Source organism: Phaenicophaeus curvirostris, chromosome 10 (assembly GCF_032191515.1).
Source record: "Phaenicophaeus curvirostris isolate KB17595 chromosome 10, BPBGC_Pcur_1.0, whole genome shotgun sequence".
In the NCBI taxonomy this organism is placed as follows: domain Eukaryota; kingdom Metazoa; phylum Chordata; class Aves; order Cuculiformes; family Cuculidae; genus Phaenicophaeus; species Phaenicophaeus curvirostris.
The window spans coordinates 2408063-2434714 of NC_091401.1; the positions used below are offsets into that span (position 1 = coordinate 2408063).

General features: G+C 39.9%; 1 protein-coding gene across 1 annotated transcript in view; it reads right to left on the reverse strand.

Moving 5' to 3' along the window:
- The window catches only part of WDR33 (WD repeat domain 33), a 71415-nt gene that overhangs the window by 24921 nt on the left and 19842 nt on the right, over positions 1–26652 (reverse strand). The window contains exons 3-7 of the mRNA XM_069865001.1: positions 25986–26054; positions 25281–25385; positions 24554–24649; positions 23918–24069; positions 22063–22160 (exon numbers count right to left, since the gene is read on the reverse strand). Of these exons, the coding sequence (XP_069721102.1) occupies positions 22063–22160; positions 23918–24069; positions 24554–24649; positions 25281–25385; positions 25986–26054 (520 nt within the window). The remainder of the gene's footprint in view (positions 1–22062; positions 22161–23917; positions 24070–24553; positions 24650–25280; positions 25386–25985; positions 26055–26652) is intronic.

The following is a 26652-nucleotide window of genomic DNA, read 5'->3' on the forward strand; positions in this document are numbered from 1 at the left end:
TTTTTAGCATAATGTGGGAGGCTGGTGAATCAAGGGAAAAGCTCCTTTCAGTCTTCAGTGGATTACGAACAATGCCTCCCACCATCCTTTCAGAGCTCTGTCCCCTACACTCAAGTTTTGTTTTCCTCAGTTTGCTCACAGCCTCTCTCTAGCTCTGCCCTAGTTTATCAGACACGGTTATCTGTTAAACCTAGTAGCAAGGGTGACTGCTAGAGCTTTAATCTATCTACAGGGAACGTCTCCTGGATCACAACCATTCCTCTAAACAAGCAGCAGAATGGGACAGAATTAAGCCTTGGGGATTTTTTTTCCTATAGCATACTAAGTTTTCTTCCAGAAAAAAAAAAGGTCTTGGAACAGTTTGTTGAAATCAGGTAAAGATAATTACTATCAGTAAACACCAACAGTTGTGGGTAAACCAATGAGTTTTCCTAAGATTACCTGGAACAGGTAACCAGCCCCCAAAATGAGTTTCCATAAATCAGTTTAGGATTTGTATATGCTGGTCCCGGCCAGACTCCGATCATGCAGCGAACAGCTTGAAATTCTACAAAACCCTAAAACACCAGCAAAAAAAGGTTTGGGTTTCACGCTGCTTTTGTGCTTGCACAGCGGAACGGCAAAAGCACTGCTGAGGAGAAGGAAAAAATGGTGCTACAGAGCATGTAATTATCCATAACGGCACAGAGGGATCAGGATTCTTTACATCTCCTGAAACACAGGGACAAGGTTTACCTACACGGGCTGGCAGCGAGGGGAGGAAACCAGCTGGGTCCCAGGGGGTGCAGGGACTGGGGCAGGCAGGGCTCACTCTCTACCTAAGGGGATTACTCACGTGTTAAAGCGAGCGTTTAAACGCTTCAGTGCATTGAAGGAAGAACGCTGAGCAGCTTCCAAAGCTGAAACGCTTTGTTTTGAACAGAAACAAGAATTACAGAATTGAAAACGTCTACTCGTTTAGATTCGTGGTGTCAGGGGTTTGGGTTTGGTATTTTTCCCAGTCACTGAGTATGTTCACGACAGAGCCTACAAACCCTACAGACACCTTTCCATGTAGGCATATTGGCTTTCTCCAGACTCCCAGATTTATTTTTGAGTGTTATCACTCCCTACATCCAGTCAGGATATCCCCTGTGTATGTAATAAAGCAGACAGAGGCAAAACGAGTTTGACAACAGGTTGTGTGCATCAGCACAGTAACGGAAACAGCATCTGCGACACGTGAAGAGCTGTTTACAATCTCTTGGAAGTGAGAGCTATACAAAAAGAAATCAATTCAATATGCACATTACACAATTTCTGAGACACATCTAGGTTGATCACAGATCATTGTCAACAAAAGGTTATTTTAGCGTGGACAAATATTAGAAAATTTCACTAATTTTGCTTCTCCAGTGTCCAGATTTTCTAACTTAACACCACTTTACCCACTTAAAAAACCCCACACATAACATTAAGTGCATCTGTCAGAGAGTTCACCTATGTGATGATGCTTTAAAATGTAGCATAATGCTTAGTGCAACACAGCGCTCATTATTTCTAAATAAGAAGTCATCATTAATCTTTAACAGAAAGGCATCAGGAAGCTCAGAGCTAGCTCAAGAGAAATGACAGGAAAAAGAGGGCAGAAAGTGTAAAAGGGGAAGTTACATCAAATTAAAGTCATCCGACACCTTATTCAATACGTATCTGCTGTGCTTAGCAGCAATGGCAGCTGAATTCAAGGGCAAAGGCAGGTTTTCATTACAGTTATATTATTTATGAAAAGCAGACTGGATTCTACTTTGTGCTTAAGCACAGTTACCTATTAAAATTCTCATGTCATATTATCCTTTTTCAGAGAATTAAGAGGGCTTTTTTAAATTGCAAGAGGTAGAACCACCACCGTTTTTTTTTTGCTGGCTACGTTATCTGTGAAGTAGCTGGGACTAGATAATCTTTTCCATTCAAAAATTAGCCAGCCTACTTTGAAAGCAGCAACACACGTGCTTTTCATTGACAGAAAATATTTATTTACAACGATATTTACATTTAATTATATTAAAAAGAAATGTGGTACAAGAAACATTAAAAATAAACAGCAGTTTTAAGAAAAATTCTCATGCCTCGTAACAGAAACAGCTGACAGAAGCCAGAAAGAAAAACACTCTCTCAGAGAGAAACTGTCCCACAATTTTCTGTTGCTTGTTCAAGTACCTGGTACCAGTCAGGGGATGGGAAGAAGATTGCACTGCCTCTAAGGAGTGTTCACTGTCCTAAGCCATCAGACAAGCCTGATGTCCAGAGCCATGTGGAATGGGAGTTCCTACACAAAGCCATGCAGGGAAAGGGGAAAGGACAGCGAGGGCTGGGACAGAACAACGGGCCATCCTTCCAGGGGTGAAAGAACAAGAACTTGAAAGATGAGAAAATCAATGATTTTGTCAATCACTAGCCTGTGGTTCCCATAGCTTTGTAGGTACAGAATCAGTCTGCTGGGCAGCTTCGTTTGTTTGTAAAAACGGAACAGAAAACATCCTCCAAAAGTCTGAGTTCTTACATTAAAATATTCCCAGTCAAGTCCTCCAAACACAAAGCAAACAAGCGTCGTGGAGCCTCTGTGTGGCCTGTACCCTCCACTTCTTAAAGAAAGATGAATCGGATCAGAATGTCAAACAACTCAAAGCCTCCCAATATCAGTTCATCTCCAAAGAACAATTCAACCACCGCTCAGCCAGAACACACACTCCCTTTATGAATTGAGAATAAAGTGGGGCAGGTGCTGAAAACTGATGCCTGGAGCCAAGCTTCTAGTAAGTGATGTAATTTTAAGACACACTAGTCCCAGAGTAGCTTCAGTGAGGATTTTTTTTTTAACACACACTTTAAAAGTTAGTTTTATTCGCTAAGTATTGAAAATGTTGACTGGTGTGTTCATTTGCTGCCTTCAAGGTGTCAAAAGCCCCAGACTTTCCACCTGCAGATCTTTGTTGAGTCTTTGCCTGTTACACTTGCATGAAACACCACTGAGTGCAGCCAATGCTTTATATTTATACTGAATACTACAAGAAGTAGTGGAAGGAAGGACCGTGAAGAACATAGGATTGATTTAGACATATTTTTAAATCAACTTGGAGCTAATAAACTTCAGTGCAGCCTAACATTCAGCATGGATGGAGGCAATTGAGGGAGAAGGAAGGAAATGAGGGGACACACTGCTGAACTTGGTACCAGCCTGCTCCAAACACTATGCTCTGATCAGAATTTCATTCAAGGGAGTGAGTGGCTGAGTCTGACTACCTAATTCCTAACTCAGGAAAGAGAAACAACTGCTTCCAGAAAAGTTGAGTAACCATCATTAACCATTTTTAGTAGTTATTTCTTTTAACATCCTATTGGATGTCCACTTAAGTTCTCCTGGTGATTAACAGCTGTTGTAAGTGAAAAGCACAGTCCAACACCTCATTCAGAGGTTTATCCATGTTTCAAACTGCTGTCTGGCCACACAAGCAGACATCACTCCCAGCAAGCTGCTAAAACCTAAGAAAAAACCTAAGAAGTCTTTTACTCTTATGCAACTTCATTTTTCCTTAATCCCAAGTGAACCCAGAATCTTTCAATAAAAACACCCAACACAGAAGGACTACCAAGATCTTTCAGTCCACTCAATTTTCATGCATTGGAAAAATGGGTTTCAATGTGTTTTTAGGGTTAAGACTACAGGGCAGGATCCTCCTTTTCTACATCCCAATGACAGGAGAGGTACTATCAACTCTCTTCTCTAGCAGACAAGTAAATTTAGAGACAGCCACATTCCTCTGGCCAGTCACAGAGCTCTTGCCCAGCCAGCTTCTCGCTTTAAGGGACAAGTTCACAGGAAAACTGCTTTCCTTGTTGCCAACCAAAAACCCCACATAAGCTCCTTTGGATTCCAGTTTACAATACAGAACTTCCCACAAGTATGAGTCCATTATCATACTAAGCAAAGAAATAATGTGTTTATGTGCACAGAGAAAACTATTTTCATAGAATCATAGAATGGTTTGGGTTGGAAGTGACCTTAAAGCTCATCCAGTTCCAACCCCCTGCCCTGGGCAGGGACACCTCCCACTGGGTCAGGGCAATCAAAGCCCCATCCAGCCTGGCCTTTGCTTTGGTTCTAGGGCAAACGCTGCAGAAGCAGCTGCTCTCAGGAATACATGAGCAGCAGTTGGACCTGGGGTGGGGCTGGGGGACAACAGAGAGATCAGCAAACTGTATGGGAAGAGATTTGTGTGTGTGTCAGTGCATCAGGCAGACAATTAGCAGCCTGAGAGCCCCGAGAAGGGATGTGCAGAGAGACACCATTTCACAAAGCCACTGAGATTGAGCAAACTAGGAAGCGGCTGTTCTCCTGAAGTTCAGCGGTGGCAGAAAGCAGAGCACAGGCTGGCCTAAGCTACACACCCCTACTCGTCCTATACAGGGGTGTGACGCTGAACAGACTGGAGAGTTTTTTATCTTAAACACACAAGACGATATTCCAAGCAACTGGAGCAGGAATGGGCTGTAAACTACGAGGACAGACAAACACACACAAGGAGCAGAGTATCATGAACTAAAACAGAAACAAACCCAGCATGTAACATCAAACCGTGACTTACAAACACGTCTAATTTAGTGGTGATTGCTGGGCTACCGAGAAACACAGAATAAAAAAAACCAACCCAAAAACCAGTACAAAAACATAATTAAAATGCAGGAGCGCAACAATGATGTGAAGAGCGTTACAGAAATGTGACAGAGATAACACGTTCCACCCAAACTTCAATCAAGCAACAAAAAAAAGCTGAGCTCAGGTGAGAAAGCAACAAGGAATGTTTTATCAGTCTTACTTTAAATTTCTGCACCACCAGTGCTCTCATTTCCTCCTGTTTTCCTGGGCTTTCCTGTCTCACTACCACCACATCTGTGGACTAGGTTCCCTTTCCTGACATCTATTAATTTTGAAATTTAAGGAAATCTTTTCCTCTTTCAGAGTCAAAAATAATACTTAAGCCCTTAAGTAGGGGAATACAAATACTTTCCATTTTTGTTTCAATCCTAAAAACAGATTCTGTGTTAAGCATCTGCTTTGTAGAGGGTTGCTGTGTAAGCATCTATGAAGCTCTCTAAAATACTATGCATCCCCATGTGCATTTTAAATAATTCCACAAGCATAGAAATGGATCAAATAGTAAAGCCCTTCACATGTGACTGAACAGAGACAGGGGAAAAGACAGCGCTGAAAACTTCCAGGGATTTTGTGCAATACAACCTAACAAAGAAAGAGAGAAATGTCAACAGGAAGAAAAGGGATAAAACAACCTTAACTCTGAGCACTTAACTCAGATGTATCAAAACCAGAGGAAAAAAACCATGGAGAACACTTAAAAGATGATGTAAACGGTTATGAGAAGAAGAAAGGCGAAGGCGCCCCTCACCAGTTTAAGTGGGATTCCAAACAAAGCGCTGGTAACAATTAGTGGCAAATGCTGTTCCCAGATTCATTTACTAAGGTCACAAGCAGATGTGAACAAACCAAGTGGCATCTGATTTCAAGTGTAGGGCAGTGAAACACTACGTCTTCTTCAGTTGAAAAAATAGGTGTGAAAGAGGTTTCCTAGAACAGCACATTGTGGATCTGTCTTTCAAGATCAGAACAGGGGATGCAAGAACCAAACGGATGCTACCACACCACGCGATGGATAGATGGAATATCTCTTTGAACCCTGGACTTCTTGAAATGACCACCCATTAGATTATTTCACCACTGACCTCAAAGGAATAAAGAACTCAGGGAAAATACAAATATTGTACTGGCATTTACGTGTGGTGCTTCCCTCTGCGAGGCAGTCCGGGACTCAGTATGTATTGGAGGGCACAGGGACACACACCCAGTAGCATGTTACAAAAAAACCATAACTGAACGATGCTGAAATATGCAGGAAAGCATCCTAAGAGCACACTGCAACTATAACTGCAGCGTATGCTCTTGTGAGCTGAGCAGAAATTCCATGGGAAGAGAAAAAGAAAAGTGATTAGAACAGGAAAATTTTCTCCCTAGAAGGAGAAAAATATTTGGTTCAAATCCCACATTTATGCTTGGAGCAAAAAATCCTGGATGTTATTGCCTCCCCCTCCATTTTGCACGGGAAACATGGTCAAAGTGAAAATGTTCCTACTTTCCAACTCAAGTCTAGACAGAAACTTTGCGAGGCAAAAAACTGACACTCACAGGGAAAAAATAAGTTGGCCTGAAATACATTTTGAAGTCTACAGCAAAGTTTGAAAAAAAGGTTTTGAAAAGTTTACACAAAATTATAGAAAACACATAAAGCTAAAATTCTAGGAAATACATAAACAGCCAAATGACACAGACAAAAGAGAGGATGCCCGTCTGTTCATAAGGGCATGCAGAGCAGAAAAATAAACGATTCAGACCATCTACTGAGAAAAAAGAAACCTTTACATTCTCCTGAAACAATGATCTTGTCTGCAGTATTTTAAGTCAGTCATCTTTGTTACAAGAGCAGCACAAAAGCAGTAATGTTAATACTAGAGATTTTATTTATTACTGTTCTGGACTTAAAAATGAGACTATAAACAACTTACTAATGGAATGTTTTGTCTGGGTTTTGGAGCATTTGCTGTATGGAAACACCACCACACAAGGTATCTCCTAAATTTCAATCATACAAATCACCTGGAGCTGTGTAAAAAATGTGGGTTCAAACCACCAAAAGGAAATGCCAACTAGATCATCAATTTAAAAGAAAAAGGAGAAGTGAACAAGCATTTATTGGGGAGATGTGATCCAGAAAGAAGCTCTTTGCTAAGGAATCTTTAGATTCTTCTCAGTGCTTTCTCTATCAGCTTTTAAAGTTTTTGATCTTACACATGCCTGAAGAAAGGAAATATAAAAATATCTTTTCAGTCTCAAAACTGAGGAAACCAGTCTACACAATAACAATGAACTGGGTCCGTATCTGAAACTGCAGAGGAGGCAGAAGCTAAAAAGTGTTTTCCGGAAAATGGCATCTGTTCGCCAAACAACAGCACGAGCAAAGTAAGTAGGTTATGCACATAAATAGTGAGGGGGAAAGTCAGCACCAGGAAAAGGTTGCTATCCTGACCTTGAGTGGAGCTGATCTGTGCTCTTCAAATGAAACACGTTTTACAGTGCTGCTGTGCTGGGTAGAAACAGCTGAGGAATGGAAAAAGACAGGATTTCTCTTCTAGGAAGCTGGACTTGGGAAATCTTCTGTAAAATAAAATTACTGCTAAATTGAGGCAGGGACTGTGGGAGAGGGACTGAAGCCTTCCCTTCACTTGCACAGATAAATCCCCACACATAGTTTCAAATACTAACAGAAGCAGAGACCAAAAAAAAGACGACTTTCATGAAAGATGGCATCATTTCTGTTTCAGAAAAGGCTATGCAAGAGCACGCCACTGCTACTGAGGGAACTGCTGAGGACATAGAACAAAACCAGACTTGTTGGCAAAATGATGCAAGATAACAGTTCTGCCAAATTCACATTTTGAGTTTTAATATTTTGTGTCAATACAGCAACCCTGTACTTGGGAGCAAAGTGCATTTTTAACCTTAAAAAGTTAATAAAAAAGAGGAAGCTTTAACAGGTATAATCCCATGTCAACAGTTTATTTTCAGTGCAAGTTAAAATACAGCTTTAGTACAGAGAATACACCTTCAAATAGGCTAGTCTCTACTTTTGGAATACATATCCCCTTGGGAATTATCTGCTGTTAGAAGATGCAGTTTTTGTCAGGAACATGATGGACACAAGCTCTGCATCGGACAAAAGGGTACAGCAGGCTGAGAGTCACCCGGCTTTATGAGCAACAGGTTCTCTCTCTGTTGGAGGCCAGGCATGAACCGTTCGTACCCCACCAGCAGCATCCTAACCTCCTCGAGACGGCACAGCAATGAGGCCGGTTGTGCCTTTGCATCAATGCACCAGAAAACACTAGGGGGTTTTATGTTCTTTTACACGATGTCTACAGCGAGATGCAGTGTGCACAACAAATACATTCAAGCCCCAAACCCCATTATTCCTGCTATCGCATAGGAACAAGTAAACTTTTACAGCTGCTTTTGAAGAAAAGCTTGATTTATCCATCTATCACAGAACTTTATGAATAGCCTTTGCTGCTGAGTGAATGAAGAGAAACCTTTTGTGAGGGACAGATTATCTAGGCAGATTGTCTCTACCATTCAGACTGACTGGAACTAGAATTATTACCTGACATCTGGGCAGTAGAACTTGTTACCTAAACCAGCAGCCTTACCAGTTGCTACCGTGTAGATGTCCAGTTCACAGCAACTGGCATCAAAGAGCCAGGGACTGTAACAAACTGAGAAATTAATTCACTTTTCACTCCTGAGCTCACATCCTCTTTTCTGGACAAGGATGGCAAAGAGTAAGCACATCAGGAAAAAAATATTCTGATACTCTTCATGCAATGCAATGTGAATTCCTAAGATTTTTAATAAGGCACCTCAAATGAAATGTGAAATTAAATTCTAATTCCCCAAATTGTTAATTTTCAAATATCACTCCTAAGCTTTGTTTATTAGATAACCGTAATAACGGTTGCTCTAGTAAATCCTTCTAAACACTTTACAGGAAAACCTATCTCATGCCAATTCCTTACTTGCATTTTGACCTTACAATAATGTTTAAAAACTTATTCAAGCACCAACATTCTATGGAACAAAAGTTATTAATTTGGTCAATAAAACCTTTTGCAATGGGTTAAAAATGACTTCTGGTATTTCTAGTTAATAATTTCTGTGGAATAAAATACCATTACTTACTGAAACTCAACCAAGGCTCTAAAAGTGTACGGGCTCGCTATGTGTTGCGGTGATGACACCTGGCAGAGCTCTGCAGAAAGGAACGCACCTTCAATCATTGTGCAAAACACAGACTTAAGCGCCAGTATTTCCACATCCACACTTACTAGGAAGAGGCATCCTCAGAGTGGAATTGTAGACTGAAACATGCTTAGTGAATGCTCTTGGGAACTGTATATTGCTTGAAGAATTCCATGAGGCAGGGAAAAGAGAATGACAAAGTGGGAGAGAAGAACGCAGCATGTGAAGAAGCCTTTGACAAGCAGGATGGTTTTTCCAGACAGGAAGCAGCAGTTACAAAAATGGCCAGAAAGATTGTGCCTGCTACTTAGTCTCTGCCATTCCAGTTTTATAATGTGAACACAGAAATTCTAAAATTTAATATGAGGATTAAAATTTCTGGTTGTGTTTTTATAAAAGCCCCATTTGAAATTGTCAGCAAACGCAGCACAGACCACAGAAATAACAAATCTAGCATGCTGATGTAGGTGACTGCAATGACCTTTCTTTCTCCCTTCCTTTGGAAGGAAAGGATATTCCTGACAAGCTGGCAATAGTGTGAAAGGAAACCTACCTTTGCCCAAAGATCTCCAGAATACAACTGCAGAGCATAAATTAGTTTAATATCATAAAGGATTTGAGTGAATTTAGCTTTTTACATTCCTAGTCTTAATACCATACGCTTACTCATAAGCCTGTGGAGAACAGGGACTTCCAAAAGGAGAACAGTGACCCACAGAAATCCATATCCACCAACATTATCAATATTCCTAATCGCGAGATTTAGTAAACTAGCCAAGAGAACAATGATTTCGTGTATACATGTATTGCCAAAGAGGAAATACCTCATACGTTCATTTTCAGTAGGTGGAGTTCCTGCTAGGGAAGCGACAGAAGAGTTACTGTCTGAGGATTTAATAGCTTAAAGCGAGATCTGTCAGGACAAAGACATCTTATTATCCTACTATACTGCTGACCAAAAGTAAGCAAGTCTGTGTCCTTAAGACAAGTTTGTGTGGTTTTAAAAAAAAAAGAAAGAGCCAAAACAAAACCCAACCCTTTTTTCTAACTATATCAGCTGGTCTAATGATATATAGTATTTCTGCCCACGAATTATGCATGGGTAAGAAAGAGCAGAAGGCAGGTGTAAAGAAAAGGCAGGATTCTTCTCAACCAGGCACAAACAGTGAGCAGTAACACCCTGTGCCTTAACAAGCTGCAGACCTCACCGACCTTTATAAAACAAACACATCTTGCCAACAGTTTTTCTCTCTTGTAAAATGTAACAACGTGCCTGATGGCTGTCCAGGCAGTATTTTCCATGCCCAACTGTTCCTTGCTACTCATTAATTACACCTCAGAACGAGGAGTTTTGGCTACAGGTTTTGAAATTGTTATTCCTTTCTAAACTCATCTCAAACACCAGAACAAGCCTGTCCTGGACCTTTCAAGTTCTTGAAAAGGAATGTGTTTCAAGTTAAAGCAACTTAAGGTTTAAAAAGAAAATTAGGTGTAAGTTGCTTGCAGTCCCAAAATTCTACTTAATATTGTGCAGTCTTCTGTTAATACACTTAAACTTGAAAACCAGTTAAATAATTTGGTTTTAGACAGCAAGGTCAGTCAAGAGCTAGGATAGGTGTGGGCATGAACAATGAATAAGCTGTGTGGGCCAGATTTTGCTTGAAAGAACTACTCACAAACACCCATTTCATCTCAACATAAAGGCTAATGTTGGCAAGCACAGCAGGTCTGCTTATGGCTCCTTTGAAGAACTCAGAAACATGATCTAAAGAAACGCACCTTCAAGAACAGCAGGTGCACAAGCCTAGAATGGTTCAGTTTGGGGAGTAAAGCAATTACTACAATACTTTTTTTCTTTCAAAGAAAACATTTTCAGCCTATTTTAATTGCACATGTGCTTCAGAGCTTTACAACACTGCCTGCACCATCTGTTCCGGAGCTGCATGATCCTGAAGCAAACAACAAAGCAGCAAACTTCTCAAGTCCATAAAACCCTCCAGTGGGTACCACTATAAAGGCTGCACACGTAGAGACTGATGTTACATATGCATATATAGCAATTCCATATTTATGCGTATCTACAATCTATATCTTATCTGTATCTTTTTACCTGACTGATGTCACATAAATAGCAGACCCTTCAGACATGCTGACAGCAGCTACCATAGCTTCCGCTCCATTTACAACACATTTTCATTGCTTGTAGGAGGATGCTACGCAATCCCTAAACTTCAGTGGTGCTTAAGTTGAATAAACTATTAATCACTATGGAATGCCCAAACATTTATCGTCTTCAGAAAAAGTTCTGCTAACCATTAAGAAATCTTTCCGAACCAAATGGATACTGTGCGTTTCCTCAGACTTGATAAAATCTGGAAGAAAAAAAACCCCAAACTAAAACATAATGATTTTCTGATATGGTGTTGTGAAGGTCACTTCCTTGTGTCATATATGCTGGTGCACAGCTGAAGGTGACCAAAAATCAAGTCACTAGGACTCACTGCTCCTTTGTTTCCTCTTTGGCAAAACAGAGGGTTTCAGAATTATAAGATCACAGGATAAGTCAGGTCGGAAGAAATCTCAGAAGTCTCTTGTTCAACGCACTGCTCAAAGCTACTGGGCCAGACCAGGTTGTTCATGGGTTTATCAAGTTTTATTTTGAAAACCCTCAAGGACAGAGACTACACAATTTCCAAACCTGAGCAAAATTCTCGTGCTGTTCTACCACACTACTACGAGAACACCTAAAACAAACACTGAAAAGGAGACCCTCCATCTCCCCAGTATGAATGGCATTTTGAATGTGTTTTCTGCTGTGCTAGAGAAGGAGATAAACAAAAATATTTTCTTTTTTAGAATTCTGAACTTTACCATGATACTTATTTTTCTCATAGCAACATAACTGGAACATCAAATAAGTTTTGAACTCAAACTTATGGGGATTCCCATTAGACTTGTACCTAAGTGGGAAATTACTTACCCGTGAATCCCATTTATATGTCACTTTGTGATACTAATCTCCAAATGTTAAGGAATCAAGAAAATCCTCTTTTCAAGGGAAAATGTTTTACTTTGACCTCAAACTCTACGCCCCATCTCATCTCCCATGGAAAGCTGGGGGGCGGGACAGGAACCAGCTCTTCATTGAATTGAAAGAAGATACTCTGATTTTTTTTAATCTTTAGGTGTATTGATTATTTATAAAGCCACAAAGAACCTCAATTTTTGATGGAAAGTAGTTCTCAATGTGCTCATTGTGTCAAGCAAGGAGGAATGGAAGAGTCTTGCTATGCAAATTCTCAATCTGAGGCCTGTAAATAGTTATCAGAGCTACTCCTTCCTTAAATGCTAAAACATGCAGAAAAATAAAGGAGAATAGGCAGCTTGGAGAAGAGAGAAAAGTCAGCTACAAAGAGAATTTAAAATGCAGAAATATGGCAGAAAGACTTGGTTTTCCCTAACGTATCGTAACAGCAATAGTAGACTGGATCCTGAGCTACATTTTTTTCAGCAGTTCATCCTACTCAGTTTGCGGCTGGAATAACTACAGGAAAGCTCTTCATTTATTCTTTATACAGGAAAGCTTTTTAGAGTGACGGAAGATTAAGATGTTAGATTTTAATATAAGATTGAAAATATTTTCATGCTCCACCGGTCTAATAAAAACGCAAAGAAAAAAAGCTATTGCACGCAATAGAAAATACGCATCTGCCAGCACACACTAGAAACCTGGGTTTGCTTTTTATTAAAAGGTACTGATTTTCCCAATCTAAAGCAGCCAAGGGAACATGCTCCTACGCTTTTCTGAATGGAAATTTCAAGTTTACTCTCTGGGGACATGGTAGAAGCGCCTATTCCATTTCTGTTATAATTAACTTTTAGTTTCTCAGGTCAGGGTCATATTTAAACAGCCAGATAAGCTCCCTTTAAAAGCTTATTTTGATGAGCAATATTGTACACACAACTGCTATGAACAGTCAAAACAATTTAAAGGTAACTTTCAGTCTTCAAAGACAATATGTGCAAGATACTTGCAAATCCTTGCCTTGTCTTCACCAAAAATTCAGACTGAATTCAGTGACAGAACCACTTCTTTATGTGGGGGTAGGATTATCTGGAATAGCCCTACCTACCCGTCCATAAATTTACGCACAACATGACAAATACTAAGAAAACACTGCATTTTTTTAAAAAACATAGCTAACTAATCTGTCCTTTAAATTGTTGAACAGAAGCCAGAACTTGACCAACTGCATAACACGGGATTAGAAAAACCAATATGCTTCCACTGAGATAACATATACAGATAGTAATCCAAACTGCCCGGCATGGAAGAAATGTTAAACTTATGTCTGTAAATCTTTCTTATCTGATAAAAATATTCTGATGAGTTGTAGGTTTCCCCTGCACTTGCAATGCTTCCAGCTGTGCCTCCTTGACACTAAGACACTTAACAGCCCTATCACTTTTTTAATTTAAAAACAAAACCTGCAAAAAACCTTTCCTCTATAAAAGATGAATTTATAAAGCTTCCAAAACAGTTGCTTTACCTGCAATACATACATATACTTCTAATAGTAAAAATCAAAATGTCTTCCCTTGAAAAGTGTTTTGTTTTCAAGAAAAAGCCTTTATCCTTAAACAGCAAAATTAAATGTCAGTTTGTGTTTTCACTGTGAAATAAAGCTAAGCCACTTGGCAAGGATCTGGCACTGTACTTCAAAAATTAATATTTATTACATGCTTGCATGTTTAGTTTAATCCAATCAACTGCATCAATTACATTCTTAACTAAGCCATCCAGAGCTAGCTACAGGTTGAAGAGCAACTCCCACATATTTCAGTTTAGAGCTGTTAAATAGACAAAACTAGCTGGGAGAAGAGCCACACTACTTCTCAGGGACTAATAAGAACCATAAGAAGTTATAATCAGCTGGCAGAGACAGCTTTCTCCTTCCTGCAGTAGGAATGATGGTACCATTCACTCAGTAAAACAGCACTCTGTGCTCATCTTCTGAATGAAGACAGAACACACTCCTAGCTCTACTCAAACTCGAGTCTAAGAGTCCTGACAGAGAAGGAAGTCCCTGCCCATGGCAGGGGGGTTGGAACTGGATGATCTTTAAGGTCCCTCCAAACCCTAACTATTCTAAGATTCTATAAAACTTAGAAGAGATTAGGAAAATATGTGTGCGTGTGCTATTACTATTGCATGTTTACACACACACGTTACTATCTATACACACAGATTCTTGGTACATTATGCATTGTCCATTTGCCTGAGTGTGTCATTCAGCCATAAAAACCCAGCCTCACCTCTGGCTGCTCCAGCAACTGAGTTTGCCCTGATTAATCCTTACAATGCCAGCGGCGTATAAGTTTCTACCACTTCATTCTCATCTCCTTGCTTGTACTGCCAATATCTTTTCTCAACCATTACACCAGCTGTTGTTTTATCAAGTTCTTTCATCCTGACACAACGTCCCCACTTTTCTCCCAGTTGCTATCATTTCCAGAAACCTTTCACCCAGGTTTTTTTCCAGGGTTCTTATTTACCCCTTTCTCCTGGCCTGCTACGCAATCCATTCCAGCACATTCCCCAGTTTCTTGACTGTGTGTCTTCCTACAAATGCAACGTGTGATGGGCAGGACTAGCTTTTCATGAGAACAGGAGGCCAGGCAGGTAAGGCAGAGAGAGAGAAAAAAATCCCACCTCATTTTAGGGAAAACATCCATCTCCACAGCTCCCAGATGTCCATATGAATGCGTAAACTTACGTATGAGAACCACAACATCAGCTGTGAGATAAAACTCGATGCTGTGTCTCACTACTGAAGCCAGAGTATCACCCAAAGTGAAGCGTACAATAACGGGAAATAATTTGAGTATGTAGAAGTGAAATGACGCAAAAGAAAATACCAAATGCTTTGCGAAGGCTATGGCTTACCGAGAAGCACAAAAACTTTTAGTACAGTAACTATAGGATGTGAAAAAAGAAAAAAAACAAACATGGTCTGTTTAATCCACACGCGAAAGAAAAGTGGAGTCAAGAAGCCTGCAAGGAAAGTTTCTAAGGTCTGACATAGAATATTTTCACCAGGGAATTGTAAAGTTTGTTTTGTGAAGACTTCTACCAGTTATTCTGAAATAGAGGATATCTGTATTAACACTCTAATAGGAAATGGAATGTCAGATTAAAGATTCCATTACAAAAAATAAAGGAAGTGCCCAATTCTGAGTATGTATCCACCTAAGATTCATAGTAACTCATAAAATAAGTTATTAACAACTTGCGTTAAGACCAAAATCAGATAATTTTGTTTGTGTTGAGAACCTTTGATATTACAAGTACTAGTGAGCAGATACCAGGAAGCCACAATCCTTAATGCACACGACCTGCATCCTTCTCATCAACTGCACTCGTGCCAAGAAAGGAAGACCGGTACCACCTTTGCATCAGTATTTAAATTCCTCTGTAGCTCAGCACTTTTTTTCATTAGTATAAAATGTAATCTGCTTAAAAGAGTGTCCCTCCTTCTCAATGATGATGAGTAGGGCTTGAGGACAAGGCTAACTGCTGCGTCAATGGACCTCAAGGTGAAATCCTGACTACTATGTGGAGTATCTTGCCATATTATGGTTACTTCTATAGAAAGTAAAGTTCTAACCTAACAAACCGTAAAAAGGTTTCACCTCCCTCCGTATTTATCTGCTTACAATTATCAAAAACACAAAAGGGAGAGGATGGAAGAAATCCTAACGATGCAATATAAAACTTCTTAAGGACGCGTAATTTCAGCAGCACTAAGAGCTGGCAGTCCTGTGAAACACTGGGGCTTCTCAATATTTCTCCAAGTTTAATAAGTACAAGTATTAGCCTTTTTTAGTAAGATTAGCTAACTTTCAGCTTCAGGATAATTCTCAGGGAGGAAAAGAGCTCAAAATTGAATCTGAAATAATCTCAATTCTCACACGGAGCCTCTTCATTCCTTTCTCATGGCAAGTGTTGACAGAAGTGCCTGGTACAGCTTTTTTTATAGCATGGTGCTGTGGCTCATCTCTCACCATCGCTTTCATTCATTCTTTGAGAATTCTATATATTCTTCGCTATTAACTTTTCAGGACTTATAAAACACTAGCTGAGAATCAGAGCTCCGAGGCTTACTATGTTGTACTTTCACGTTTGTCAGAAACAAGCTGCAATATAGACCAAACGCTTTTAGCCATATCAGGTGCAACCAGCTGTAAGAGCTGCCTTCACTACCCTCTAATTCTCTTGGCATTGCTTTAGGAAGCAGAGCAAAGGCATCAGGAAGCTACCAAGCTGCTTCCTAATCACTACCTTTTAATCACAGAAACCAAGGACCTCAAGTACAGTCGATTAAAATAAACTTTCTGTCCAATCCAGAACATTTCTCAAGTAGAAACCTGACGTAAGTCAACATAGCAGGAAGTTTCTTTCACAACTCTCAGATGGATTTTTACATTTAACAGCAATAGAACTGGATATTCCAATGAGTTCACCTCTAATAAAGTTTCCTATACGGTGAAAACTGAGAAGCTGTAGCCTAAAAATAGTCAGGAATAAAACTGAGTTGCCAGATGACACCTGAACATTAGTAGCCTCAATCAAGAAGAGTCTGGATTCTTCCCATCCAGCTTCAGTTATATCCACCACCCTAGCAAGCAGCAACAACAGAGTTTTACCTATGAACTCAGGAGGGTGTACACGTAGTCACCCTCCAAGGGTTAGGTGTTACTTAACTCTGGAAAAAACATCAAGAAAGATACTAGGAAAATATATTTTGTGTTACAATTTCCATTTACAAGGCTGGAAATTGTATAACGTATTTCTAACTCAATCTCACAATGGCAACAGAGAGGTTTCCTACTGAGATGAAAAAGCGAGCGTGACTGTGTGAGGAGTCCTCTACGCACACAACCCCAAAGCAGCAGCACCGGGGCTGGCACAACACAGAGCAGAGCAAAAGGGCTCCAGCATCATCAATTGCAAGAGCCAGAGGAATCGTCTGTGGAAAAAACCCGTCACAGATTTAGAAGCAAGTCCCCTAACATTTCATGTGTCTAAAGCACATGAGAAGTTTGATGCACAGCCACTGAGATCACAACAGTACCTCAAAAGACTGATCTACAAGATGTCCCTCTCCCTCATCCCAAACTTTGCTTTGGCAACAAAGATGCACAAAGATCAAAGACCTGCAACAAACTGCCATACAAATATCCACCAAGAAAGATAAGCAATTGGTTCAATGACAGCATTTCAAAACAGCTCATCTTCTTTAAGTTCAAAAATTCAAGAACTTGCCTTCTCTAGATTGATACAGTTGGTACCAAGGTCGACCAGGTCTCGTCTCAGCTTGGGCTTTTGTTCTGAGGAAAAATCCTTCTAATATTCATTCATGGAGGGATGCATCAGTAGACTAAAAGACATACCAGATATACCTGAAATTCTAACAGCACCAAGAAGCAAACCCCTACAAAAAAACTGAACTTTTAAACATTACATCTCCTTGCAAGAAACACAGCATCAACATGCAGGCGTTTCTCAAATTTGCTAGGGTTTCTCTCTCCCCTGAGACAAGGAAAACTGTAGAAAAACCTCACATAAAGGGGAGAAAGATGGAAATGCCAACACCACGATTTTTTTTTTCTTTTAAATTATCCAATATGGAGTTTGTAACAGTTTTGGAAGCCTCCTGCTTCAAGAGCTAGCTACTAACATGATGTTTAAAAGTGAAAGGCCAAACTTAAAACAGTTTCTGGTTAGCTCTGGTTCTCGGTTCCTCTTAAGTACTGTACATATCTCTGAATTTAAGTATAGGGTTTGCTATTGACTGAGGGAACAGATAACAAATACTTTGAAGAGATCCTTCACTTTCAGACAGAAAGCACAGAGAATACAAACCATACAACAGATTTAAACAACTAAACACACTCCATGATATTTTATTTGCTAATGAAGATCAAGAAACCGGGAGGGAGAGGAGGAAAGGAAGAGAGGGAGGAATAAAAAGTTCTCCAGTTAGTTCAGTATGACTACTCGTGGAGATGCTTTTTCAGAACCTGTGAGCAGATGAAAAATAAGTTTACCACGACTGCTGTGATTTCTGCATGCACACACACATATTATTTTGTAAGTGATGAGTTTTGCACTGGTGCTACGTCCAGACAGGAAATTCGAGGCAGAACAATGTGTATTACTCATTTTCACAGCCAGAAAACAGAAAAACTTCTCTACAAAGTATCTTATCAAACCCGTGGTTTCCATCCTTCAGAGGCTTAGATAGAATCTCCTCCAAAGACCTATTTAAGCCAGACAATATTCAAATCCTCAGACCACAGAGCTCATCCAGACTTCATAAGGAAAACCTTACAGTCCTCCTAAGCACACATCTCTACTGGGTTTTGCGTGTGACAGTGAAAGGAAGGGCGGGCAGCGGAACTGACAAGATTGAAACGTGTTTGCAGCCTCCTGACCCACAATTCCACACTGGAAATAATTAAGGAACTGTGTTTACTAATGATCTACCTAAAATGTTCTTGGGAATACATTGGCATAGACCCAATACCCAGCCACTCAAACGATTGATAACATTAATTTCTCAGTATAAAGGGACATGGAGCTCTTACTGCACACATTTTCACTAGATGTTTTTAGCTTTATTAAAAGCCACCAGTGTGTATGTTCTCACTGAAATGGGGACAGGTTAGACATGCCTTGGCATTAACTTCACTGCAACTGTTCAGACTGAGGACCTGAGAGTGTTTTGTCAGAAATGCCGTTATCAGAAATACCTTTCAGAGGAACAGATTACTGACAAGGAAACACCTTGTACTGCTATACTATAGCCTAGATGCCATGTCTTGATATTTCAACAAAAAAATATTTTGATTTTAATATGGGTTCGTTTCCTACCAGTGTATTTTAGCAAGTGCAACAAACTGTACTGGTTACCATCATCAGGATGATAAGGTGACAGAAAAGAACACAGGCAAAAACAAAGTGGTGCAGAATTAGGCGTACAGCACACTTACTTCATGAGAAAAGACTGAGGTGACTACAACAGTGCCATTTCTCCTTGATTCAGGTTCTTCCAAGATAATTCACTTGGAAGAAGAATTACTTAAAGATGGTTCCTCAAAAAAATGGAAGATGTAAACCTATTTGTTTCTTTACAATATTAAAAATGAGCCTGATAAACTTGCCCATATTTCTACCCAAACCCCACCTACTACACCCTGGAAAGCCACGATGGGAGAACAGCAGCGAAGTGACATAAAATAGTGAAAACCTGGGCAGCAAAGGAACTCTGAGCCAGATCAAAGAAAAAAGATCCACAACTTCTGGTGTTAAGTATGAAGGATAAAACAGGGTGTCCTGTTAATTCCCATTTTGACAAATTAAAAGGAAGCCGGACATGGTTAAGCGCTTCTCACACAGCCCACATCTTCGTGGCTTCAGCTACTGAAAAAAAGATTGTGTAGCCTACTGTAGACAGCTGAAAGAACTCCAGAGGAGGGAAAGACTAAAATTGTTCCTTCAGACCAGTTACAAGGAAACCATTTCATCAAATAACAGAAATAAATTATGTTAGTTCATCTCAGTGCAAACAAAAGCATCTGTAACAAGTCTTACAGGATTTTGTCCTTTCCACATCAGCAAAGCTTATCCCAGTACCTTTAACACTCTTAAAGGAATTCTTTTAAAAACATTCCTTAGCATAAAGTCCTCAAGTCCGTTTTTTAAAATATGTTCCTAAATCTGTTATACGAAAATCAGTATGAACAGTGATACATTGATATTGGATCCCTGAGAGCGATAATTTTTTTCTTGACAAATCTGACACCAAATTGATAATTTCCTTTGATTTTTACAATTTAGTGTGATAACCCGAAGAAAACCTGAACGCACCAAGTGATCCTTTGGATCTAAACTGCAGTGTAGAACCCCCTCAACTTGACAGCACCAGTACTAACCAGAACACCCGAAGCATGGTTTGTGAAAGCAGGAAATGAAAAGCCTTCTTTAACACAAGAGTTTGATTTTAACACTTTTATAGCTAATGAAAATTTTTTTCATGACGCACCAGCAGATTTTAATTTACAGATGAACTCTGGAATGGCAATGGCATGAGACCGTACACATTTTAAAGGCTGTACTAAGCAAAGTTCTACAGATCACACTCCTAAATGCGTTAAAGCAGAACGCACATGGAGAAGTAAAAAGCTGGAGATCAGCTCCTAAAGCTACAAGCTCTGAACTCCAATAACAAAACAAAAACCTGTATTTCCACCAAAGAAGCTACAGAAGTGTTACCCACACAGCCATTTCAAATACTTCTTCTGATCAGATTTAACAGCAGTGCTAGGGACCAAAACCAAATAAACCACCCATGTTTAGCAGAAATATCCTCCCACCCCTAGCACTCAGAGGCTTGGATATTATTTTTTGTTTGTTGTGGGGGATTTTGTGGTGGTGGTGGCTGGTTTCTTGGTTTTGGTTTTTTTTTTTGTTTTTCCTCCTTATCTGACAGCAGAAATGAGGAATAACCTGTCCTGTCCAATTGTATCCAGAGATGTAAAGCTTTCAAAGTATTTCCAACTTACATAAAAGATTAAGTGCACGGTGGGTACATCCTACAAGTAGAAGCAAAGGTACATTTTATAAAGCTGTTTTGCAAACTAAAAGGTGTATATTGAGATGTATAAACTGTAAGAAATTTGAGATACAGTCACAATCGCAATGTGCAAGTACACAAGGTAACAGAAGGAAACGTAACACAAGTTCTGTTCTTTATGACCTAAATTAAATGCTTTAGTCCTACTTTACACAGGATGTTATGTAGAAAAAATGTAGAAAAACGGAGGGATTTTTGCAATCTTGCCAGCTCGGCATGGAGGCAATCCCCATTTCCTCCACATCGTTTAAATGTGCAGTTAGTACCCATCTGGAGGAGGGTATAGAATGTGGTTAGCACAGAATGATTGCTTTTGTAAAGCACCAGCAAAGCACTCCAATCTGTTTGGGTCCTTCCAGTATAAGTGATACAGCCTAGAAATGTGTTTGCCAGCTCCTGCAGAGAACTATCATGTCTATGCACAGAGTCTGTCAGGTGGTCATCACTGCACGAACGTTGGAGACCAACGTCTTTTCAAAGTAGCGGTGTTTAAAAGTAACACATGGGTAAAAACAAGAAGAGAGCTTGAGAGTCAAGAAATACAGGGAGGGCTCTACTTCATAAAATACATAATGCAGGTCCAAGGTGGAAGTATGATTTTAAAAAAGAAAAACCCTTAGCTTAGGAACACACTGAACAACCTCATGTGCCTAAAACTGAAATTCCATTGTTTTATTGAGTACCTTCTTCGCAGTTTATCTGAATGCCTACAGTGCCCAATCCCATGGCAGTCTAATATATTCATCTATTAAACCATTTACCTTTGACATCTTCTGCAAGCAAGGAATAGTTGCCAGAAGCTATTGTTATTGCTCAGTAAGAGTGCAACAAGAGAAGGAGAAAGCTCAACGAGGCCAGTGGAAAGGCACCAGAAGTTAGCGTACACAGATGGCGGACAGAACTAAAGCTAGGATATCGAACTGAAGCTAGGATTATTTGCACGTACCACACATGATGTGATCAAAATTTACTTGTTGTCTCTACCTAAATGCTCTCCTCCTCTTAAGGACTGAGAAAAGTAACTACCTCGCCTTTTCAGAAATTAGAGCGGAAGGTACTCTGATGAAAAGAATGGAATCCTCCGCATGAAGATGCATGTCCTGAAGTAAAAGCAGTCACAAAGATGAAGCTTTGGAGAAAGAGAAATATATTCCTGATCCAGAAACAGCTGCTTCTATCAACATTAGTAGCAGAAAAAATGTCCTTACATCCACCTCCATTGTCTAGAGCTTCCGTGGACAGTAAACAGAGTAACGCCATTGTGAACTGCAGCCTATCTGAATATTATAAAGCACCTAGAGCAGCAGCCAAACAAAATCTTGTTTGGAGGATATAAGACAGGGATGTAATACAAAAATGTAGACAAGCTAACACTTCTGTATCGTGAGCACCTAGTTAGAAAAAAAAAAAAAAAAGGTCTTCCCCCTCCTGAAATACCCCAATCAGTACTTTTGGTACACATACCTCGAAGAATTCTCTCCTCATGGCAACGTAGAAAGTCCCAGATTCTAACAGTGCCGTCGTCAGAGCATGTAGCAAATTTATTATCCGTGGGTGAGAAACTGTTACATGAAGACACACAGCAGGGGAAAGAAGTCAGCATTTAACAGATTATCTATGCTTCTCAGACAGGGCAAAATTATACTGTAATGTGTTATACATCGAAGGATGCATTTGAACATAGGGGTTTTTAAGAGAATACAGCGTCTGCCAAATGACACTTCATCACAAGACATGAATTTAGCATAGGATTACTACAGCATTGCAGTCCCCTGCCAAATGAGGCATTTATTCTTAGCACCTTCCTACCTACAACTGCACACGGTAGCACCTTCTCTGCGGAATGAGAAGCAACGTCAATATGAACTGGTAACTGTCACCCTAGACTTTCACGTTCGGTAATACCATAAGAAAGTGACACTGTGTAGACGCACAGGAGACAGTTCTTAGGAAAAAACTCCTCTTCAGCCACAGGTGCTTTGCAGCAGAGAAGCAAAAATGAGGGAAAGCTGGTCACAGGAAAATGCTAGTTTGATTAACTGTTGAAAAAAATGTATAAAAAACAAGAATGCTGCTAATCGTAAAAGTAATTTGGGAAAACTCCCTCTTATTACATCCCATCAACACCATGAAAAGAACCCTAGACACAGAAGCAGCTTCCACATTAGCAGCCAACATCACTTGATGAAAGTTCCTGGAAAAGCAAGGAGTTATTTAGCCATGTGATTAGGGCCAGAACGCCTCCAGCAACTGACAGGCACTCACTTCCTTTCTGGTGCAGTGAAAGACCTTGTGGGAGCCCTCGTGAAATCCTAGATCTTTATGATCGGGAAAAGGCTAAAAATTGTAGTGAAATTCAGGGTATGGCCATGATAATCAGACAGTAACTGAATCCAATGTAACCACTTCTCATAACCACACTCTGGCAGAAAGCACTGCACCCTATCAAAGAAAAATGGTGACTTTAGAGGAAAGTGGTTTTGTGGCAGTGAACCTTTATCGCCAAGGGCCAGCACCTGAACCCGAAGAAACACTGCTTTAGCTTCATTTTGGATCTGCAGTTGCTCTTCAGGCTTACTTTAAAAACATTTCCGTATCTCGCTAAGGATTATGTGCAGGGTTGATATAGAAACATCTTTCATTTACATCTTACTGATTTGATCACTTTAGATTCCATTTTTTATATAAATAGACATTTGCACAACTGAGGCATCAACACTGAACCAAGAGAATATCCTACAGTCTTCTTCTCAATGGCTTGCTTACAGTTTCAAGCTCGAAGAACCCATTCAGTATTAACATTAGACTTCTGTATGTGGCAGTCTGTGTGGGTATTTAGGTATTACTGGAAGTCTTGGCTTCACCAAGCCAAGCAGTTCTTCACTTTATTTAGCGTTTTATTATTTCGTGAGAACTATGCAGGTGTTTTATTTCTGAAGGCTTTATATTTTATTCAGTTAGATTATTAAAGACTGAATTCTTTATTTGGAATGAAATTGTTGTCTTACACAGTGCGTATAAAAAGGAATAACTGATACACATCGTCACCATATAAAAATGAAAAGAATACCAGTGCAAAATGCGGCAGACAAATACATCTCTAACATATTGCAGAGGCGGATAGTGGGACAATACTAATTCAGAAAGGTGCCAGCAAAACGGTGAGAAGGTGGAAACAAAAGAAAATATTGTGTTTATGTGGTGCAGGAAGTTTCCCAGAATCTGACAGAACCCATGCATTTCTGCACCCAGAATACACTTAGAGAACAGTCTAATCATGGCAATAGGTACTACAGAAAATGGTATATTGTGTATAAACCTGGCCTCTCTAATCGCCTCCTTATGTGCCTGGAACATCTTGACGTTGTTCATGTTGGACTGCCAGTATTTCACATATCCCCCGTGGTCTGCTGTCAGCATCCACATATCATTGTGTGACCAAGTCATAGCCCTAACAGGGCTGTCGTGAGCCTGTGAATTCAGAAACAAAACTTCTAGCAAACACGTTCCAAGACTATCTGACCCACACAAACACAAAAGTTAGTAAAGTTCCTACTTAACAGCTGCAACAAAGAAATGAAAACAATGATGATCTAGTTAGAGTTAAGATATTATCGTGGACAAAAAGTTCCCTTACTAGTATACAACAGACTTCTAAATGATAAATGGAGAGTATTCGCATTTTGCTTCCAAAGTGTTCCCTTTTTATTACAAATGCTCACAGTATGTGCTTGAGAACAGTTAGAACAGCATATGGAAATGGAATGGGAAGCATTAAATGGATTGCTTATAGCTGGGCCGACACAGAGTCAGAGCAGAATGAAAAATAAAAGACCTCTAAGGCTCACGTTATCACTTTTAGACCACAGACCCATGATGAGCAGGGTGAAGCTGTTCCTAACACATGCTCTGAGACCTCAAGGAAATACATAGAAACCTTGACAGATGAATTTACCTGCAATATCGTTTCAAAATTGAAAGTTAGTCCATTCCATAAAGTGAACTCTCCACTAGATGCACCAGTGACCAAACGTCTCCCTTCAGGAGTCCACTGCAAGAGAAAAATATAACTAAACCGTGCAGGCAAACATACAACTATTTCTTTACAATCCTCAACATAAATCATAAGCTTGTTCCAGGGAATTTGCCGAACTGGAATTTACTTTCTAGATGATGCAAGATGGACAAAAATGCAGAATGGTGCCAGAGGGCTTTTGACTTTTGTAACAAAAGGACAAAGCCCACTGTAAAAGGAATGAAAAACATCTAGTCCTAGAGAAGAAACAGTTTATTGGCACCAATACCTTTCTAGCACACAATAGCCTTACTAAGCAATACTGTTGATATCATGGAAAAGTTGTTAGAGGATACTACAAGAGTCAAAACGCACCATCAATCACCTTCCTTCATGCAAGTCAAGATATATTTGCCCTCCTTAACTTAAAAAAAAAACCCAAAAACACAGGGAGTGCCTCAAACTATGAGGGTATTTTCTGCTCAGACCTTACCATTTAATTCTCTAAAACTTTCCACAGAAAGACTAGACAGAAATAGTCCATACATTCCACACTCTGATTTTATCTGTAAAAACTTTAACTGTTACCCTGTTTCTTTCTTCAGTTAAGAATATCACTACTTTGAATTAGGACAATAGAACCGAGTATATCCAACACCATACTCACCCTGACAACAAACACTGGGCACTTCACTTTGTTAGTAGATGTGCGAACAAACTTTGTTGTAACAGCATTCATAGGGTTGTTCAGCATTCCTATAGGAGGGACCAACTACAAGAGAAGAAAAAAAAAAGATTTCACAATGACATTTCTATCCAGAAGCTGGGACAAAAGCACACACTCTGGCACTGGCTCAGGTTGCCCAGGGAAACTGTGGCTGCCCCTTCCCTGGAGATGTTCCAGGCCAGGCTGGATGGGCCTCAGGCAGCCCGAGCCAGTGGGAGGTGTCCCTGCCCGTGGCTGCGGTGGAACTGGATGGTCTTTAAGGTCCCTTCCAACCCAAACTGTTCTATGATTCTATGATTCTTAACACCCATTTCTGGAAAAGCATGTTTTTGCAGGGATATTATTAAAAGTAAGCCAATGGAAGTCTTCAAATGCCTGCACAATTTATCTCAAACATCCAGAATCAGCATCAAGAGCAGCTTTGCAAGCTGAGGCTACTATGAGAGTTCTCATCTCTAAAAACTAAAAGCCTACCCAATTTCAGATTCTTTTCATGGACATGGTTTCCAAAGAACAAGATAATGTAGAGTTAAGATACTTTTCATAACTTTAAGGCCTCTTGTGGACAAAAAGATAACCTCAGCTGACAGCTGAGGACAAATTTTATCCAGACAACTTCATCACGGAATAGAAATATTTACTTACATCATTATAATACCCTGCATCAGGCTGGATTGCTCGCATATCTCGCTGATCTCTCTGCCATACTCTATTCTGGAAGAAGAAAACAACTGGTTCATATCACCACTACACTTGATTGTTAAACAACAGAACATCAAGAACACAGAGACAGCTGGTTTGGGAAATTCCAAAGCAGTGCAAGGATTTTGTGATCGGCTCAGCTAAGAAGATTTCAGTCTCAGGATACCTGTAGAATTTGTACAGAATACACAAAAGATTCAAGAAGGTTTAAAGTCTTAATTTCACCAGACGAAAGCAGCTCACTTAAAACTAGAGCTTAACAATACAAAAGGCGCGGTCCTACATCGTAAACCACATTACAGTAACAAAGACAACTGGTCCTTTGCCACCCAGGCTGAGGGGCTCTGCAAAAAGTACTCTCAATCATTTCAAAAGCTTGACTTTCAGGATAAGCATTTACACCATGAGGAACTGTGCTGATGAACTCTAAATGAAATCCCACTCAGTGACACTGGCTAGAAAGGACGCTTCTGCAGCTGAAGCACACAGATAAAGCATCCAAATGGATAAAGCTCAGAAAGGCAAGGGATAAAAACGCTTTCAACTACTTTTGTGAGCTGTCAAAAAGAATCTTTTCAAAACCACATTATATGAACTGATTTCATCTTCA